At 39.9% G+C, this 20,674-nt stretch overlaps 2 protein-coding genes across 2 annotated transcripts; both read right to left on the bottom strand.

Annotated features, from left to right (window-relative positions):
* Positions 1-156: 156 nt before the first annotated feature.
* Positions 157-6,445, bottom strand: LOC142889054 (uncharacterized). Its single transcript, XM_076027615.1, has one exon. The coding sequence runs from the start codon at positions 6,422-6,424 to the stop codon at positions 959-961; it is 5,466 nt and encodes a 1,821-aa protein (XP_075883730.1). The 5' UTR covers positions 6,425-6,445; the 3' UTR covers positions 157-958.
* A 21-nt stretch (positions 6,446-6,466) lies between these two features.
* On the bottom strand, positions 6,467-20,559 carry LOC142888936 (uncharacterized; the record flags this gene model as incomplete). The annotated part of the gene is made up of 7 exons (XM_076027442.1): positions 20,193-20,559; positions 14,215-14,264; positions 13,726-13,830; positions 12,910-13,017; positions 12,661-12,814; positions 12,384-12,544; positions 6,467-12,298 (listed from the first exon to the last, which is right to left on the bottom strand). Coding segments are annotated over exons 1-7 (6,468 nt in total), but the record flags the coding sequence as incomplete, so codon positions are not given.
* Between the last annotated feature and the right edge of the window lie 115 nt (positions 20,560-20,674).

Raw genomic sequence — 20,674 nt, 5'->3', positions numbered from 1 at the left:
TAGCTTTTTTTTTTTTTTTTTTTTTTTAATTTTGTCAAATGTTAAACATATTCGAGGCAACATATTCATATGTATCTCATTTGATTGGTCTTTTGCGTTAAACGCTTAAAACATTATCACAAAATAAAGAACAACTCAAAAAAAGGACTTCAAGGGTGCATATATTAATAATCTTTATTCATCTGTTTTAGTTTTAACATTGCAGACGTTTAAAAGCTATTTACACGACTGTTTTAATATTGTCACTTTCTACAGTGTACAATTTAAACGAGAAGATACTGGCAATATTTATTTTTTACTGTAGCAAGTTATAAGCAAAAGTGTTAATATAAAATATAGCTGCAGTACACTTGCCTGAACAGAAGCGTTACAGATTTATTATTGTTCCTTTACATTTCAGCTGCAGCAACATGTACAGTGTATATTTCTTATATATTCCGAGGTATAATATATGTTTCAGAGTGTCACATTTACACTAAAATTATTGTAAACATACTTTGGAATGTCAGCAACATTTCTCGTAGGAAACTGTAAACTGAATCAAGTGATGGTTATTATTTGACAGTTACAAGTAGGTAAGTTCGAGCCATATGGCATACTCTAATAATACAGAATTTATTTAGCAGAAGACATGGCTTCTATTAGTGCAACGCCACAACAAGCAAATTTACTGAGTGAAGTCCTGTATAAATGTGCAGCAGTTGGACTAAATTACAAAACATTGAACCATTTAACTGAGTCCACCCTCTTATCCAACCAAGAACATGCAACCAGAGATTGAAATGAACATACATTTTCTCCCTTATGATTGTAAAGTTTGAATGCTGACAGTCTTCTCCAGGCAACAAATCATTTTCTGTCACGTGGCATAAGGCCCCTGTGGCTGGATGGATAGTCAAGAATTGTAGGTTAAGACACGAGAATTGTTTGTTAAGACACAATCTGTATAATCTTTTTTTCACTCTTCAGTTCCATCAAAGAACCTCATTTTCTCAGAGTGAACAGACTCCCTCAACCGTTGAATTGATGACGCTGTCGCGCCTGAGATGGGTTCAGAAGACTCAAAAGTACTAGTGTGTGTGATTTGTTTTGTTACAAGAATAGTTTCTTTGCTTTCACTTGATGTTTTCCTGACTAAATGCCTCTCAAATATTTTACTGCCAGGTTGGGAATCTTCAACAGTCCATGATGCAGCTTCGTCAATCTCAGATTTGAGAGACAGACCACCAATTGGCTGAACTTGAATAGCAGTTAGTAACTTGGCATGCTGTGCCTCTGGTGCTGCCTGTATGTTTGATGTAATTATGTGTATTTTTTGAGATTCCAGTTTGAGTGTGTCTTCAGATGAAGACGAAACTCCAGATGAGAGAATGGTTATTTTCTCAGGCATGTTTGGTTTGACAGAGATTACCTCAGTCTTTGTTGTGGAAGTTATCCTGTCACTTTGTAGCTCTTCAAATCCAGGAACATCACTACTGTCGGAGTATTTTGCTATTTCCTTAGTTGGGGATGATGTGGACAAGGCAACATGCTCACTTGTGACTGTAGAACTAATGTCTGCAAAGGCGTCTGATGACTGAATGGAGCAGGTGGGGCTTATCTCTTCATCCAATTTCTCCTCTGCTGGGCTCTTTTGGTCTTCCGGTTCATGTTTATCTGAAATCTTGGGAGGTTCTGATTGAGAGAAGAATCCAAACTTGAGGAATTTAAAGCCCCCTGTCTTCGCAGGACTTTTTGTAGCATCGGCCTTCGTGTTTCTTTCTTGGTCTTGTGGCTCTACCTGCTTTTCACTTGGTTTACCTTCATTAAGGCCCTTTGATGTGTCAGGATAATCCTCCTCTTTTTCAGATTTTGAAACATCAAATTCAACATCCATATTTTTTAGCATATCACCAAATGATGTTAAAGTCATTTTTGGAGAACTACTTTCATTTTTTGGTTCCCCATTTATTTCTGTTTTATCAACTTTTGATTCGGTCTCAACTGAGACTTTTTCTTCCTCTGCTTTGGTTCTTGAGAAGCTCAATTTTGGCATTTTGAATAATGGTAATTTAAATTTACTTGGTGAACCAAGACCTTTGGTGCCAGTCTCAGTCTTTGATAATTCAGTTTCCGTGATTGCTGGTTTGGAATCATCTGTTTTTATCTCAACACTTGTACCTTTGATGTTGAGAGTAAAATCACCCTGAAGTTCAGACTCTTGTCCTTCTACTCTCTTTTTTCCATCAGACCCTTCTACACTCACATCAAAAGTGTCACCACCAAGTTGTGGCATGTTCATTGTTGGTACTTTGAATTTTAATGGTGATCCTCCAGCATCTTTTGAATTAGCTTCACTATCGGGCAAATTGATTCCTCCACTTGGCAAATTTGCGTTGAGTTCAGCAACAGAACTTTCTTCTGCTGAAACAGCCACTGAAGTTCCTTGGAACTGTGCATCAGGTACTTGCAATTCCTCTTCAGCATCACATGATTTATCATATGCTTCTGTCTCAAGATTCACATTCACATCAGGGACTTTAGCACTTGACCTAGTAAATGAAAACTTTGGAAATGACCAGTTAGGTCGTTTAAATTTAGTTTCAACTTCAACAATTGGTTTATTTGAAACTGAAATGGCCTCTTCAGGTTCTTTGTCATTCACATTTGGTAATTTTACCTCAGTTTCGTTTTCTGGTGCTCTGGCATCCACGTTTGTCTTTGATGACGGTAAATCCAAATCAAGTCCTTGAACTTTGGGCATTGAGATGTCGCTACCTTTCGCATCAACAGATAACCCTCCAGCATTAGTGCTCAATTCCGTGGCACTCAATTGAGACCCATCTAAAGAAATTCCGAATTCTTTTTTGAAGTTCTTTGTCTGTATATCTACTTCAACATGGCCTGATGAGTTCAGTGCAACGTCAGGTTGTTTTACTTTTACTTCTCCATCTTGAAGGGAAATGTCAAGGTGTGGCATCTCCGCCTTGACTTCAGGTTCTTTTACCGCTGTCCTTGGCAACGAAAATCTGGGTAGAGAAAACTTTGATTTCTTAATTTGATAGTCTGTTGGTTCTACTTCCACTTTTCCCTCTGGAAGAGAAACATTAAAATCTGTAGCTTCCTTTGTACTTTGTTTTGACAATGAGATTTTGGGTGACTCAATGTCCGCCTTTGGTGCTTGAATGTCAACTGTGAGAACATCATCAGGTATGTCTATGTCACTGTTATCAGTTTTGGCACCTTTGTCCAAATCTTGCTTGACAGTTATATTTCCAATACCAACTCCAAATTTTGGTAATTTGAATGGTGGCATCTTAAATTTTGATGGTGATCCTTCTTTTGTCTTTGTTGTTATCTGGATATCTGGAGCCTTCATTTCGATGTCAGCAGAAGGTTGTTTCAGTTCAACATCAGGGAGTGTTACCTCAGCCTTAGCTTCTGGAACTGTCACTTCAACATCCTTTTGTGATAAACTCAAATCAATGTCTGGCTTTTTGACTTGGGGCGCACCGAATCCAAGACTTGGCATTTTGAACTTGCTTCCTTTTCCTTCATTTTCACTTTCAATAGCTTTTATCTGGATTGAAGGGGCTTCCATGTCAATCTTTGGTGGTTTTATGTCCACTGTCAGTTCCTCCTCAGGAATATTTACATCAACCTTACCAATTTTCTCACCTTTGTCTAGGTGTGGCACTTCCACACTTGCAGTTGTAGTGCCAGTTCCAAATTTTGGTAGTCGAAATGTTGGCATCTTGAATTTTGATGGTGATCCTTCTTTTGTCTTTGTTGTTATCTGGATATCCGGAGACTTAATTTTTATGTCAGCAGAAGGTTGTTTCAGTTCAACATCAGGGAGTGTTACCTCAGCCTTAGCTTCTGGAACTGTCGCCTCAACATCCTTCTGTGATAAACTCAAATCAATGTCTGGCTTTTTGACTTGGGGCACACCAAAACCAAGACTTGGCATTTTAAACTTGCTTCCTTTTCCTTCATGTTCAGTGTCAGTAGTTTTCATCTGGATTGAAGGAGCTTCTATGTCAATCTTTGGTAGTTTTATATCCACTGTCAGTTCCTCCTCGGGAATATTAACTTCAATTTTACCAATTTTCTCACCTTTGTCTAGGTCTGGCACTTCCACATTTGCACTTGGAGTGCCAGTTCCAAATTTTGGGAACTTAAAAGTTGGCATCTTGAATTTTGATGGTGATCCTTCTTTTGTCTTTGTTGTTATCTGGATATCTGGAGCCTTCATTTCGATGTCAGCAGAAGGTTGTTTCAGTTCAACATCAGGGAGAGTTACCTCAGCCTTAGCTTCTGGAATTGTTACTTCAACATTCTTCTGTGATAAACTCAAATCAATGTCAGGCTTTTTGACTTGGGGCACACCGAATCCAAGACTTGGCATTTTGAACTTGCTTCCTTTTCCTTCATTTTCACTTTCAATAGTTTTCATCTGGATTGAAGGGACTTCCATGTCAATCTTTGGTGGTTTTATGTCCACTGTGAGTTCCTCCTCAGGAATATTTACTTCAATTTTACCAATTTTCTCACCTTTGTCTAAACCTGACACTTCCACACTTGCACTTGGATTGCCAGTTCCAAATTTTGGTAGTTTAAATGTTGGCATCTTGAATTTTGATGGTGATCCTTCTTTTGTCTTTGTTGTTATCTGTATATCTGCAGTCTTTATCTCTATGTCAGCAGAGGGTTGTTTCATCTCAATATCAGGGAGAGTTACCTCAGCCTTAGCTTCTGGAATTGTCACTTCAACATCCTTTTGTGGTAAACTCAAATCAATGTCAGGCTTTTTAACTTGGGGCATGCTAAAACCAAAACCTGGCATTTTGAACTTGCTTCCTTTTCCTTCATGTTCACTTTCAATAGTTTTCATCTGGATTGGAGGGGCTTCCATCTCAATCTTTGGTGGTTTTATATCCACTGTGAGTTCCTCCTCAGGAATATTTACTTCAATTTTACCAATTTCCTCACCTTTGTCTAGGTCTGGCACTTCCACACTTGCACTTGGAGTGCCAGTTCCAAATTTTGGTAGTTTGAATGTTGGCATCTTGAATTTTGATGGTGATCCTTCTTTTGTCTTTGTTGTTATCTGGATATCCGGAGACTTAATTTTTATGTCAGCAGAAGGTTGTTTCAGTTCAACATCAGGGAGTGTTACCTCAGCCTTAGCTTGTGGAACTGTCACTTCAACATCCTTCTGTGATAAACTCAAATCAATGTCTGGCTTTTTGACTTGGGGCGCACCAAAACCAAGACTTGGCATTTTGAACTTGCTTCCTTTTCCTTCGTGTTCAATTTTCATAGTTTTCATCTGGATTGTAGGTACTTCCATGTCAATCTTTGGTGGTTTTATGTCTACTGTCAGTTCCTCCTCTGGAATATTAACTTCAGCTTTACCACTTTTGTCACTTTTATCTATATCTGGCACTTCAACACTTAGACCTGGAGTGCCAGTTCCAAATCTTGGTAATTTAAATGTTGGCATCTTGAATTTTGATGGTGGCGCTTCTATTGTCTTTGTTGTTATTTGGATTTCTGGAGCCTTCATTTCTATGTCAGCAGAAGGTTGTTTCAGCTCAACATCCGGGAGTGTTACCTCAGCCTTAGCTTCTGGAACTGTCACTTCAATATCCTTCTGTGATAAACTCAAATCAACCCCAGGCGTTTTGACATGAGGCACACCAAAACCAAGACTTGGCATTTTAAACTTGCTTTCTTTGCCATCATGTTCACCTTCAATAGTTTTCATCTGGACTGAAGGGGCTTCCATCTCAATCTTTGGCAGTTTTATTTCCACTGTCAGTTCCTCCTCAGGAATATTTACGTCAACCTTACCAATTTTCTCACCTTTGTCTAGGTCTGGCACTTCCACACTTGCACTTGCAGTGCCAGTTCCAAACTTTGGTAGTCTAAATGTTGGCATCTTGAATTTTGATGTTGAGGCTTCTTTTGCCTTTGCTGTTATCTGCATTTCTGGAGCCTTTATTTCGATGTCAGCAGAAGGTTGTTTCAGTTTAACATCAGGGAGTGTTACCTCAGCCGTAGCTTCTGGAACTGTCACTTCAACATCCTTCTGTGATAAACTCAAGTCAATGTCAGGCTTTTTGACTTGGGGCACACCAAAACCAAGACTTGGCATTTTGAACTTGCTTCCTTTTCCTTCATGCTCACTTTCAATAGTTTTCATCTGGAATGAAGGGACTTCCATCTCAATCTTTGGTGGTTTTATATCCACTGTCAGTTCCTCCTTGGGAATATCAACTTTAACTTTATCAATTTTCTCACCTTTGTCTAAATCTGACACTTCCACACTTGCACTTGGAATGCCAATTCCAAATTTTGGTAGTTTGAATGTTGGCATCTTGAATTTTGATGGTGATCCCTCTTTTGCCTTTGTTGTGATCTGGATACCTGGAGCCTTCATTTCTATGTCAGCAGAAGGTTGTTTCAGTTCAACTGATGTTGAATCCACTGTCAGTTCCTCCTCAGGAATATTTACTTCAATTTTACCAATTTTCTCACCTTTGTCCAAGTCTGGCACTTCCACACTTGCACTTGGGGTGGCAATTCCAAATTTTGGTACTTGAAATGTTGGCATCTTGAATTTTGGTGGTGGTCCTTCTTTTGTCTTTGTTGTTATCTGCATTTCTGGAGCCATAATTTCGATGTCAGCAGAAGGTTGTTTCAGTTCAACATCGGGGAGTGTTACCTCAGCCTTAGCTTCTGGAATTGTCACTTCAACATCCTTCTGTGATAAACTCAAATCAATGTCTGGCTTTTTGACTTGGGGCACACCAAAACCAAGACTTGGCATTTTGAACTTGCTTCCTTTTCCTTCATGTTCAATTTTCATAGTTTTCATCTGGATTGTAGGTGCTTCCATCTCAATCTTTGGTGGTTTTATGTCCACTGTCAGTTCCTCCTCTGGAATATTAACTTCAACTTTACCAATTTTCTCACCTTTGTCTAGGTCTGGCACTTCCACACTTGCACTTGGAGTACCAATTCCAAATTTTGGTAGTTTGAATGTTGGCATCTTGAATTTTGATGGTGATCCTTCTTTTGCCTTTGTTGTGATCTGGATACCTGGAGCCTTCATTTCGATGTCAGCAGAGGGTTGTTTCAGTTCAACATCAGGCAGTGTTACCTCAGCCTTAGCTTCTGGAACTGTCACTTCAACATCCTTTTGTGATAAACTCAAATCAATGTCAGGCTTTTTGACTTGGGGCACACCAAAACCAAGACCTGGCATTTTGAACTTGCTTCCTTTTCCTTCATGTTCAGTGTCAATAGTTTTCATCTGGATTGAAGGGACTTCCATGTCAGTCTTTGGTGGTTTTATATCCACTCTCAGTTCCTCCTCAGGAATATTTACTTCAATTTTACCAATTTTCTCACCTTTGTCAAAGTCTGGCAATTCCACACTTGCACTTGGGGTGGCAATTCCAAATTTTGGTACTTGAAATGTTGGCATCTTGAATTTTGGTGGTGGTCCTTCTTTTGTCTTTGTTGTTATCTGCATTTCTGGAGCCATAAATTCGATGTCAGCAGAAGGTTGTTTCAGTTCAACATCAGGGAGTGTTACCTCAGCCTTAGCTTCGGGAATTGTCACTTCAACATCCTTCTGTGATAAACTCAAATCAATGTCAGGCTTTTTGACTTGGGGCGCACCAAAACCAAGACCTGGCATTTTGAACTTGCTTCCTTTTCCTTCATGTTCAATTTTCATAGTTTTCATCTGGATTGTAGGTACTTCCATCTCAATCTTTGGTGGTTTTATGTCCACTGTGAGTTCCTCGTCTGGAATATTTACTTCAACTTTACCAATTTTCTCACCTTTGTCTAAACCTGACACTTCCACACTTCCACTTGGAGTGCCAATTCCAAATTTTGGTAGTTTGAATGTTGGCATCTTGAATTTTGATGGTGATCCTTCTTTTGCCTTTGTTGTGATCTGGATACCTGGAGCCTTCATTTTGATGTCAGCAGAAGGTTGTTTCAGTTCAACATCAGGGAGTGTTACTTCGGCCTTAGCTTGTGGAATTGTCACTTCAACATCCTTCTGTGATAAACTCAAATCAATGTCAGGCTTTTTAACTTGGGGCACACCAAAACCAAGACCTGGCATTTTAAACTTGCTTCCTTTTCCTTCATGTTCAGTGTCAATAGTTTTCATCTGGATTGTAGGGACTTCCATCTCAATCTTTGGTGGTTTTATGTCCACTGTCAGTTCCTCCTCAGGAATATTTACTTCAATTTTACCAATTTCCTCACCTTTGTCCAAGTCTGGCACTTCCACACTTGCACTTGGGGTGGCAATTCCAAATTTTGGTAGTTGAAATGTTGGCATCTTGAATTTTGATGGTGGTCCTTCTTTTGTCTTTGTTGTTATTTGGATTTCTGGAGCCATAATTTCGATGTCAGCAGAAGGTTGTTTCAGTTCAACATCAGGGAGTGTTACCTCAGCCTTAGCTTCTGGAACTGTCACTTCAACATCCTTCTGTGATAAACTCAAATCAATGTCTGGCTTTTTGACTTGAGGCACACCAAAACCAAGACTTGGCATTTTGAACTTGCTTCCTTTTCCTTCACGTTCACTTTCAATAGTTTTAATCTGAATTGAAGGTGCTTCCAGCTCAATCTTTGGTGGTTTTATGCCCACTGGTAGTTCCTCCTCAGGAACATTAAACTCAACTTTATCAATTTTCTCACCTTTATCTAAGCCTCTCACTTCCACACTTGAAGTTGGAATTGCAATTCCAAATTTTGGTAGTTTAAATGTTGGCATCTTGAATTTTAATGGGGATCCTTCTCTTATCTTTGTTGTTGTCTGGATATCTGGTGCCACAATTTCTATATCAGCAGAAGGTTGTTTCAGCTCAACATCAGGGAGTGTTACCTCTACCTTAGCTTCTGGAATTGTCACTTCAGTATCCTTCTGTGATAAACTCAAGTCAATATCAGGCTTTTTGACTTGAGGCACACTAAAACCAAGACTTCGCATTTTGAACTTGCTTCCTTTTCCTTCATGTTCAGTTTCCATTTCAATCTTTGGTGGTTTTACGTCCACTTTTATTTCCTCCTCAGGAATACTTAATTCAGCCCTTTTCTTATCTTTGTCTAGGTCTGCCACTTCGACACTTACGCTTGGTGTAGCAATTCCAAACTTTGGTATTTTGAACGTTGGCATCTCAAATTTTGATGGGGATTCTCCTGATGCTAGTGTTGTAATGTCTGATAGTTTTATTTGCACTTCAGCTAAACATTCCGTTAATTCAGCATCAGGAACTCTGCCAGCATTATCTTCTGGAACGGCTGCGTCTTCATCTCCCTTTGTGATGCTTAACTCGTGCTGGTATTTACTTTTTGGTAAAGTACTGTCTGTGATTCCAAAAGTTGGAATATTGAACTTTAAATCGTAGCTGTTTCTCTCGCCAACTGTTTTTGAATATTCATGAATTTCCTTCGTCTTTGAAATCTCTGTATCAACTTTTCGAAGATTAAACTCTGGCATGGTGACTTCAACTCCCGATTGTGGCAATGTGAGAACAGTGTCTTTATTAGACACATATTCATCTGTTTTGGATACTTTCACATTTTTCTTTGTGTCACCTTTTTCACCCTCTATTTCTGTTCTTTTCACATCCATCAATGATGCCTCAAAGCTGGGGACATCAATATTAACTGCAAGCTGTTTTGCAGTCATTTTTATTTCTTCTCCAGCTTTTACATCTTTACTTACATCCTCTTCTTCCACATGAGCAAGAACAGCAAATTTTGGTAGTTTATATGTTGGAATCTTGAATTTAGATGGTGATTCTTCAACATCTATTTCATGAATATGTTCTCTATCACCAACATCAGGGAGTTCTACTTCAATAATGTCTTCTTCTATCTTCACATCAAGTTCAGGTTCTATGAACTTTGGCGCTTGAATATCAATTTTTTGTATTGATAACTTGCTTTCTTTGTGATCAAGTTCGGCTGTTGTTGGCATTTTCAAAAGTAGTTCATCTTCTGTATCTTTCAATTCCGGGGCTTTTAATTCCACTTCAGTGGTATTCTTTCGATCAGTTCCAGATATCTTGAGTTCTCCATCTTTCTGTGCTTTGGGCATTGAGATTTTTAACTTTGGCATTTTAAACTTGCTTTTATGCCTTTCCTTTTCTTGGGATTCCTTAGCATCTGTATTTCCCGGGATGATGACATCGGTTTCAGCAGCTTCTGAGATTTTACCCTCACTCTTATCATCTGGCAGCTTGACAGTCCCTCGATCCTTTGAGAGGGTTCCATCGATTTCAGTTCCTTTGATTTTTGACTTTTTTATTCCAAACTTTGGCATTTTGAACTTTTTTCCTTTTTTATCAAGTTCACCTTCACTTTTTAGGGGTTTGAATTCTATGTCTGCTTTTTCATCTTTCATCATTTGGTCTGGACGAGCCACACTGACACTACCGAGAGTAGTGCCTGTATCAGGAAGATCAGTTCTCTCACCATCATTTTTCACTTCTATATCAAGTGAAGGCACTTTGAACTTACTACCCTCACGACTGCTATCTGAAATGGTGTTGTCATTTGGTTTTGTGCCATCTGCACTGACTGCAATACCTATAAGCATACCATCTTTTTTGGCTGGTGAACCACCCTCTGAATCAATGTACTCAATGCAGTCAATTTCAGGTATTTTGACATCGGATATGACTCCTTCAATTTTTCCTTCCATTTCACTTTGAAAGGACTGAATGTCTGGGATGGAAGTTGCTCCACCTTCAGTTTTTTCTTTCATGATATTTTGTCTTGGTAAGTCAATTCCAATGTCAGGAATTTTGATGTCTGGTTTTGTCATTCCAAAGCAGTCTGTTTTTGTCTTTGCCTTTTTTGATTTCTTATCTGACTTTTTAGGGCTGATTTCCTCTCTGCCTTGTTTACTTTCTTTTCCAGGAATAACAATGTCTCCTCGTTTATGTGCCTCAATTTCAATAATTTTGTGGCTTTGTGTTATCTTTGGTAGTTTAACTGTAGTCTTAGATGTTTCTGAAGAGGAAATCATATCAAACTTAGTTAAGTGTGTTTCCTCTTTTTCTGTTGTATGCACAACTTTAGTTGGTGTCTTGACTGAAATTCTTTGAGCATTTGCATCAATCACTGTTATTTCTTCAGGTATTGGCACTCCTGATGTATCCATCTTAGGTAGCTTGTATCCTGGGAGCTTTGAGACGGCCTCTTTCACGCTGTCAACATCAATTGACAGTTGCACTGTTTCACTGTGATTTTCTTCATATAGTCCCATAGATTGAGCTTTTGGTTCTTGAATTCCTTTGGCTGTAGACCTTGCAGACATGTCCTCCATTCCTGGAATCTCAATTTCGTCACGTTTGGGAAGGTGCACTTTGGAAAGACTGGCTTTTGAAAGACCATCAGACATATCAAGTTTTCCTTGTGGATAATGTATTTCCATTGTGTCTGATTTGGTTGATTGGCCTCCAGTGGTGTTGGTGGTATTGACATCAATAAGTAGATCATGTGACTCCAGACTTTGTATATCTGATCCAGGTTTTGGCATATCTGGTTTTTCGATACTCGCCCCAATGGTTTTCAGTCTTTTTGGGGAAGATTTTGCTTTTGTGTCTTTTTTGTGTGATTTATCCTTTCCTAAAACTTTCATTTTTAATTCAGATCTCTCTTTCTTCTTTTTCTTTTCACCGGGTGACTTGACACCGGTGGAGTTTTCTTTATCCTCCATTGCTACAGTTAGATCTGCTGTTTTCAAAGTGCTGTCTATTGTGATGAGTTCAGCTTTGTGCTGAGTAACTTGGGGTTCACCTAAGTTTTGATCTTTCTGTTCAAGTTGCAAGTCTTCCTGTATTTTCAGACCCTCAGTTATATAGACTGCATGTTCTTTTCTCCAGGTGCTTTCAAGGCCCTCATCTTGAACCATGTCAGGTACCTCATTTGTCTGTAGAATTTCGCCACTTATCTGTCCAGCTGTTGGCGTGTCTGTATCCTGGTCTTCAGATGAACTTATACGGCCTCGTTTTGTAAGAATAGAAAGCTTATTTTTGTGCCTCTTCTTGCCCTTGAGAGCATCCTGAGATTTTATGGGGGACTCTGTGTCACTTGTAGTCGGGCTAAGTTCCAGCTTTCTTTGCTCATCTGCCTCTGAGGAACTGTGAGATCGTGTGAAATGAGACTTGCGTCCTCTTCCTAAGGAAGAAAACTTGGGCCAGGAAATGCGGGCGTCACTACGCCGTTTGCTTTTTCTTTGCTCCCTCATCTCTGGGGCACTGAGTTCTTCCTCCTGTCAAGCAACAATTGAAATGTCAGTCATTCATTTTAAGGCTATAAGGAAAAATAGAGTAGACAGGCAAGTCTAAAATAGTTACATGGATGACATCTGATTGGGTGGCTGGATCAGTTTCCTTGATCTCTGGATTGCGTTTTAAGCAGAGCTTTACTTTGTAGGCCTGAGCGTGTTCCAGAATCTGAATGGCATCCTCATATGACATGTTGTCAAAATACACTGTGGCACTCAGTACCTGATCACCTACAATCAAAGAAGCATTTTTAACAGTAGAAAATGATTTGGAGTACATACATTAGATAGATAGATAGATAGATAGATAGATAGAACATGGAAAATACTAATTTAGTTTCATTTACCTTCCTTGAGTTTGAGACTTTTGGACGCTGGTGACTCTGGTACCACTTCCTTAATAAAGATTCCATCTCGCCCTCCACCACCATAAACAAGACCCTCTGCACATCCATCTTTGGCTGTTTTCACAATCACCCCTGACTCAGGGCTGTGAGCTTCCTGCCAAAACATTAAAAGAACCCAACTCTATCTTTCTGTTCTGTATTGTCTGCCAGGAGTTGCTGTTATAATACAAATGAAAAGAGGTCACTCACCTTCAGTTTGCTCATTTTGGGAGTTGAATGTTTTTCAAAGATGGACCCAAAACCACTTTTCTTCATTTTTTTCCCACTTTTGTACTGTGGGTCATGTTCGGCTGCACACTGGAAGAACGCACATACAAAAATATGGCATTCTAACTAATCAAATCTCATTAGATAAACATGTAGAAATGTTACTATTGTTAAACTTGATGGCAGGACCTGAGTGAAGACCCAACATATTTTTCTTTCAAATACAAGGATGGAGTGAGGTCGACTACTTAACAGTTTTAGTAACAATATTGAAAGCTGTGCAAAAAAAAAAAAGCATTTAAATGCAATTTCTGAGTGATGATATTTTACACTGATTGCAAATTAAATTTTATTCCAAGGTATTTGCATATTCACTGCACAGCAGAAAAATAAAGACCAGCGCTATTCCCAACAGAAACCTCAGGTGTTTTTAGCACATCTTGCTCCGTGTGGGAATAATTGAGCCAAACACACAGAACACGCTCGCCCCTCCTGGTCACAAGTTTTGTTTTCGAACTTCATTTGTCTACATGCTAAAAGACTTGTATAGACTGTTGGGTGAGGCATGCGTGTTAGTAACAACATTTAAAATAAACTCTGTTAAAGCCTAATTTGTGAAACGTCATTATGAAAGGTTCTATTTATTCTGTATTTGGTGACAGACTGAGAAACGCATCTGTCGGTCGTGTTTATATTAGAACTATGCCCTCGATTTGCACGGCATCTCGAACACGTTCCAATTAATTCTCTTCCTGGTTCCGTCCTGTGTCGTCAATACAGTCGAGTGTTGCTCTGTACCTCTTTGTCACTGTCACTGTATTTTTCAGGGTATTCCTCCACTGGTGACGAGCCCTGAGGGCGTGGCCTCTCTCCCTCTGCAAACTGAGATGGTTCGTCACATATCTGCACATAAAAGGTCAGACAGCATTGAAACGTTACTTTACGCATGACAGTTTCAGTTTTGTTCATGCATAGGTTGGCACCCATTCATTTTTTGCAGTAGTGTGCTTCTCTTTTTTTGTTTTGTGAAAACGCACTATTGTTAAATATGACATCTATAAATATGTGTAATTACGTGACTGTGGTCGTTAGAGAATTGATTATTGAGACGATCGTCTCTCTTTATCTTGATCTTTGTCTCCCTCTCTTTCATTATCTCTCACACACTCACACACACACACACACACACACACACACACACACACACACACACACACACGTCTGCTCTTTTGGTCTAGATTAGGACAGAAACCTAAAGTAACTCAAAGATAAAGATCAGTCTCTTACTGAATCGTCCTCTGTACCAGGTTCTGGTGCTCTGAGCCTTCGACCAGCCCCTGTTCACAGAAAAGGACAAAACATCAATCACAAAATAGCATCGTATATGACCTTGAATTTAATCAGAAAGTTTTCTTGTCTGAGCATACAGGAAAAATATCTTGCTCAGAATCACAACACACCGCACAGTTTATAGGATCATTGAATTAGGCAAAGCTCAAAGTTGTTTAACATACGTTTTATCGTATTTTAGGGTTTTTGCACCGCAAACACATTGCAAAATATATTCAGAATGGTGCATGCCTATAATACAATGAGTGCCTGATAGCAAATAGAACACGACCGTTGGTCTCATCATGTCTGCAGTAGCCTCAGAGTTTCATTTAGTTTGGCTACCAACAGTTGCTTGGAGGTTGAGAGAGACATTGGAGTCGATGATGAGACTATTTAGAGGTCTTCCTGGCAAAGATTCCCTCTGGGACATGCAGCCTCCTCTCTTCTGTTAAGTGATCCACCGTATTGATCTTGAGATTAGACTCTCCTGTATCTCAGCTCGCTCTCTCAAGTCCCTTGAAAAAGAAAAGTCCAAGTCCAAATGAATATGGTCATTCTAACCTGCTCTGCCATCTGACCTAAGTTTCATTTCGTTTCACTGTGAACAACTTTTTAATTCACGGTTTATTCATGTAATTTAAATCTTTGAAAGTTCAAATTGGGTCAGTAATTCAAAAGGTTAGATAGCTTTGACATTTTTTTTTTTTTTACAAAGTTTACTATTGAAAAAGTTTTGAAGTTTTAAAAAGTAAAAAAAAAAAATATATATATATACTGTTGCTAAAAATAAAAGATATATGATTCATATAAGATCGTTTTGTTAACAAATAAAACTAAATGTCAGTTTTACATGTTGATCGTAAATTCAAACTTTTGTGGGTGCATTCAAATATGTTTGTCTCTTTTTCATGGTTATGAAACAAGTGGAGGCGAAACATTTTGAATTTGAATTCCTTTAAAGTTGCTGAACTCCACCACAAATTGTTGCACGACTATTAAATACATAGTAGAGCATACAGTGAGTGCTTCAGCACTTAACCAATCACCACATTGATGCAGGACCTTAACGCATGTCAGCTGAAGACCTCTTACTGCATTAGAAGGCTCTTACAAGAGACTGACTTTCTAAAAACAACAACAACTGGGTGTGTTGCGGTTGCAAATCCGAATAAATTGTTGCTAACGCAGCTGATATTTTGTACTAAATAAGATGAAAACACTGTCTGTTATTACAAATGTACCTTGATGAAACCAAAAACATCCTGAAAAAGTCCACCAAACAACAATACAGACACCTCAGTTGAGTCAAGTATAAGTGGTGAACTGTCACTACAACTACCTACAACATTTACTGAGGTTCCATCTGAATCCTATCATACAGTCCAGACTGTATCACAAGCAGATGTCAAAATCAGCAACTCACCTATCACTGTTTGTTTAATTCCTGGAAGAGCAAACAAGGCGCTAAAAACACTTGATCCCCACCGCCGACTTCCACTCACTCACTGTGTGTTTGGCTGTGTGACTCCAAGGAGGCGCAACGGTTCAGAGTGATACCTTGGGCGTCACTCCTAAACCAAATCAACTTATCTCGTGAAGTCTTCTTTGTGTCTTAGCTGTAGGCACTGGACAAAATCATCCACCTTCTATTTGACAGCACATTTAAATGATAAGGACTACCTCAGGCATATCTTTTTCTGGCCAATTCATATATTATTCATTGTATCCCTATGTTGCTGTGAGCATGCTGTCCTGGGACGGCTGTTGGTCACTGACAGCTCAAGACATTTGATAAAATATATATAGGATGTCTTGACAGTGTGACAGCCCTACACAAAAACAATGTACCGGTAATGATTTGTGGCTCAGTATGTGTTTACTTTTGTAAAGGTGAGCATCTACTAAATCTCCTTTAAACTTGAGTCCAACAGCAGTGAGAACCCTTTCATTTTAAGTTATTTAAAAAGCTTTACTCAATTGATTTTTTTTTTGAAAGAAATGAAACCCTGACACACTAAAGATATTTGAAAGTCGACAATGATGCTCTGCTGCATGAGTTTGCAGCTGCACCTCCCCATACGGCGATTAACAACAGGACCAAAATAGAACGCTGCAGTTTTAATGTCGTTATCATGATTCATAAAGATGTGTTCCAATAATCCGGGTGCTCAATATTCTGTCGAGTTTGCGGACTCGAGTGGAGCCAGTGACAGTCCAGGAAGTTTAACTGAACAGCATCAGGCAGATTCATTGAATCAGCCCCAGTTCTTGGGTCGCTCAAGGCTGAAACACTTGTCATGTGCTTTGTCTCAGGCTGCACAGCTGCTGTTGTGTTGAATGGTAGAGGACTTGGGCGCCACCCTGCCTGACTTGATGATGTATCCCTTATATTAGTCACCGTTTCATCCATGCGGATGTCCACCATTCCTGCCCCAACGGCCGGCTCTGCATCACACTCCCTCCTCAAATATTTGTCATGTGGGCGCTGCAGAGGGCCTCAAAGCAACTTTCACAGCTGAATAAAACGCACAAATTCCATTTTGCCCTTTTGCCAAAGAGATTTAATAAAGCATTCCGCGGCAGTTTGACTTTCATTTGATGAAGCACTTTCAAGTGTTGCAGTGCAGATTTAGCTCAAGCCATATTTAGTCGCAACTGCAGCTGCGGCCTCTCTCTTTCTTACAGGTTATGAGAAATAATAACAGCAATGCGTTCATTTAATTCAGTCCAACAATAAACAAGGTTTGTTAGGTGAGGAAAAAAAAATCCTAATTGGAGCTGAACAGGCCAAGTGTTTCTCTCACTCAGCCTGACGAGACTGTTTTGGCTCTCCTCCCCCCTCCCACACCTGCTCCGCCTGTGGCTCCACCCTGGAACAGACTGTTACCTTGTGATTGGCCAGCCCCTCACTGCTCGGTCTATTGGCAGGGGAGGCGACGACTGGCTCTCATGCAGTGACACCGCTATCACATTTAAAAATAAAAGTCTGCCCAGATGTTACTATGATGATCAGGTCGGCTGAAAATGTCTTTTTTTTTTTTTTTTTTTTTTTTTTTTAATTTGACATCTTTAAATCAAAATAACATCTTGCAGCTCTACTGCATTAGCATCATACTATGGTAGCTTTCTTGTCTTAAACTCATGTGTTACGTAACCCTCTTCTCTGGAGGCAACCTGGGAGGCTGCCTTCAGCTCCCCTCGTCACTTAAAGTAATAAATAAAGCAATGCAACTGATTACTCTCTCATGCTCTCAGATTCAGCATATTTTTTTGTTTGACAAACAGACATAGGCTCCATTCATTGCGTGACAGGTTGTTTGGTTCCAAATTATAATAAGATTTGAATGTGCGAGTCGGAGGGGTAGAATTAGATTTTCTGCTTGGATTATATGAACATGGGGCCGTAAAAGCGCATGCTTTCAATCTACTTATCTACAAGATCACCGTTTCATCATAGTTTCGGAATTCCTATCTTAATCTGCGTGTTTTCCCACGACAGGTAATTACACCGAAACAACAGAGATGATATCAGTTGAGGGCTCTGCTGTGGAAAAACTGCCTGCTTTAAGGTTGACAATCACTACTCCAACATTAGTACAAACAGATCAATACAAATCAATACGAATCATAGTTGAGTTACTGTTGGTATAAGAGGACTAATATTCAATGACAGAAACTGATTATTTATGAACATTGTGGCAAATGTAGAATAGAATAAACCACCTGTTGAAAAAGAATTGTATGTTTAGACCAAAATAGTTAAGTACTTAAAAATATTATTATAACTATTACATATATTTTTTTCAAGACTGAAACTGTTGATTTTGACTATTGTTATGATTCCGATGATGATGAATATTTCTATTGTTGAACAAATTACTGCAATTAATTCATTTGAATTGCTCTTTTATGCAGCAAATGTGTGTTCATGATCACGATATTAGATTGCAAAACTATCTTAGATGTGCTAATTATTAAATATGGCTTTTGGAGCAACGCATACAAAATAGAATAATAAATAAATACTCCGAGTTAACCAGCAACACAATCTTCTCAACGTGTTCGAGGTGCGGAGTACCATTGTGTCGTCATGGATGGCCCCTGCTTTCACATGAAAGGCTGTTACAGCAACATTATTCACAATGACAGCAACTGAGCTAGTTGCAGCTTTGCAGATCTAATCATCTTTTATCACTAAAATTGATACAAATTCATTCAGATTGTTGTTGTTTTGGCTGCAGCCAAAGTTGTTGACTGTATACAAATTTAATTTAATTCTTCAGTTATCTCTGTAGATCTTGGCAGAAGTTGATGGTCAAGAGGTTAAACTCAGAAATGTTTAGGAAATATTTATAAATATTATATATAAAAATTATTAATTATGAATATTAGATTGTGAAAATAAAAACCAACGATAGTCCTCTGTGGAGAAGACCCACCACCTTATTAAATCTTAAGGATGCAAAGACCAACTTTTAAATTAATTCGATTCCTTGACTTTAATACTCGTAGAAACATGTAGAGAGAAGATGATTGCACATAGCCACATAAAATATGCAAATGAGGAAATATTGATTTGAGAGGATTTTTTTTTTCTTCCTGATGGTTTCTAATGGATCAGTCTGTCTACCTCACATGGCCACCGTGTCTGGCTCACTTCCAGTCAGTTTGCATTAATCTCTCTCTCTCTCTCTCTCTCTCTCTCTCTCTCTCTCTCTCTCTCTCTCTCTCTCTCACTCTCTCTCTCTCTCTCCGTCTCTCTCTCTCCCGCTCCCCACACTTGCTCTCCGTCTGTCTGTGACCTTGGGCGACGCCTCAAGCCTCTCAACACAAACACCTGCACTTCTTCAGGCAGACTTCATTAAAAGTTGGAGCACAGATAAATGAGTAAAATTGGAACAATGGATATAAAACATCGCCCTTTGACAGCAGACGTTAGCCTGAGCCGTCACCAAAACAATGAAACACCTTTGATCTAGAGATCAGATTAAAAAACACAGTATGATGTGTCTCGTCAGAGGCCCTCCTAATTGGTTTAAAATTCAGGAATGAAACCACAATTATTAGATCTTGGGAGGGAGGAAAGATCAATACACTTGTAACTCTTGCACTGGAAATCATCGATGTAGTTGAAACACTTGGATTAGTCCCACATGTACAAACGTGACACCTAAGAAAGGACCGAAAAACCCAACAACTCAGTGAATGCCCAGATTATTCGACTCTGGCATTATTATTGACGTGACTATTATTTAACTTATATATATCCACAATACACTGCTCTTGCATTGCATTGCATTGCACTCAAACCCTACTTAAATGACGCTCTCTGCAAACATCCTACACAATAAAGGAAGATTATCAGTACCAATTAATAATAGCAACTAGATGCCTGCACTAATGCGACGCTATAGAAACCTGCATTATTTATCACGATGCAGTCATTGCTTTGTTATTACAATGCTGTAGTTCAGGAAAAGTTTTGCTTCCACTTGTCAGGGGCCTCTTTTTATCACATTTTGCCTCAGGAGGTTTTCCTCCGACGCTATTTTTCACTCTTTTCAAAACGCAGCAACCGAGTCTGTTTGACTCTCAGCCTCCACATCAAAACACAGCAGCAGCAGGAAGGGAAAACAGGAAGTGGCACACAGCCGCCCGACACCCTGCGATGATGACATCTTCAAACACTGCCCTCCCCATCCTCAGCTGCAAACTCTGCAGACACACCCAACGCTCACTGCAGGTCAGCAAGCGCTGACAAGCTCAGCATCAGCAGCACGACCAGACCTCCGTCGCTTAAAAAACACACACAAGCATCATCTCTCCCGCTGCCCGCCAACGCCGCTGAACCCCGGCGTTGTGCTGGCGAAAGAGCACAGAGAGCAGGAGGAGAAGAGAAGAGAAGAGAAGAGAGACAGGAGTGTGATGCCCACCCGTCCCTGAGGAGGCGGCGTGCCAGTTGGGGAAGGCCAGATGAAAACAGTCGCACATGATGGCGGCAGGAGAGACAGAGGTCCTGGACCGGACGCTGGTTTCAGGTTAGGCGGACGCTTGCTGCTGCTGCTGCTGCTGCTGCAGTAGCTGCTCCCCCCTCCACGGGCAGTCGTCAGTCAGATCCCCCCCCACCAGCAGCCAGCCAGTCGCGGCACACCCAATGGATGAGTTGCAGAAAGAGGAGCGGCAAAGAGACGGAGAGCGAGAGAGCTCTGGGCTGCTGTCCACCGAGTGAAGTGAAACTCCCTCGCCGGCCCCCAGTAAACACGGACCTTGAGCGCAGCGCGGTAACTTAATTATGGGAGGAGCTGCCCCCACTCAACTCACTCACTCACAGACTCTCCTTCTACTCCTCCTCCTCTTTTCTCCTCCCCGCTCAGCCTCCCTGATCAGCTTCAGTGAGACGAGGACAATCACGGCG

This window comes from Nelusetta ayraudi, unplaced genomic scaffold (genome assembly GCF_046127955.1).
Source record: "Nelusetta ayraudi isolate G7.1 ecotype Tasmania unplaced genomic scaffold, CSIRO-AGI_Nayr_v1 ptg000021l, whole genome shotgun sequence".
Taxonomy (NCBI): Eukaryota; Metazoa; Chordata; class Actinopteri; order Tetraodontiformes; family Monacanthidae; genus Nelusetta; species Nelusetta ayraudi.
Note: the sequence above shows the minus strand (reverse complement) of the source record. Positions and strands in the feature narration are given on the sequence as shown.

Excerpts from the sequence above, each read along its gene's own strand:
- LOC142889054 (XM_076027615.1), bottom strand. The coding sequence starts at position 6,424 with ATGAAGGCTCCAGGTATCCAGATCACAACAAAGGCAAAAGAGGGATCA.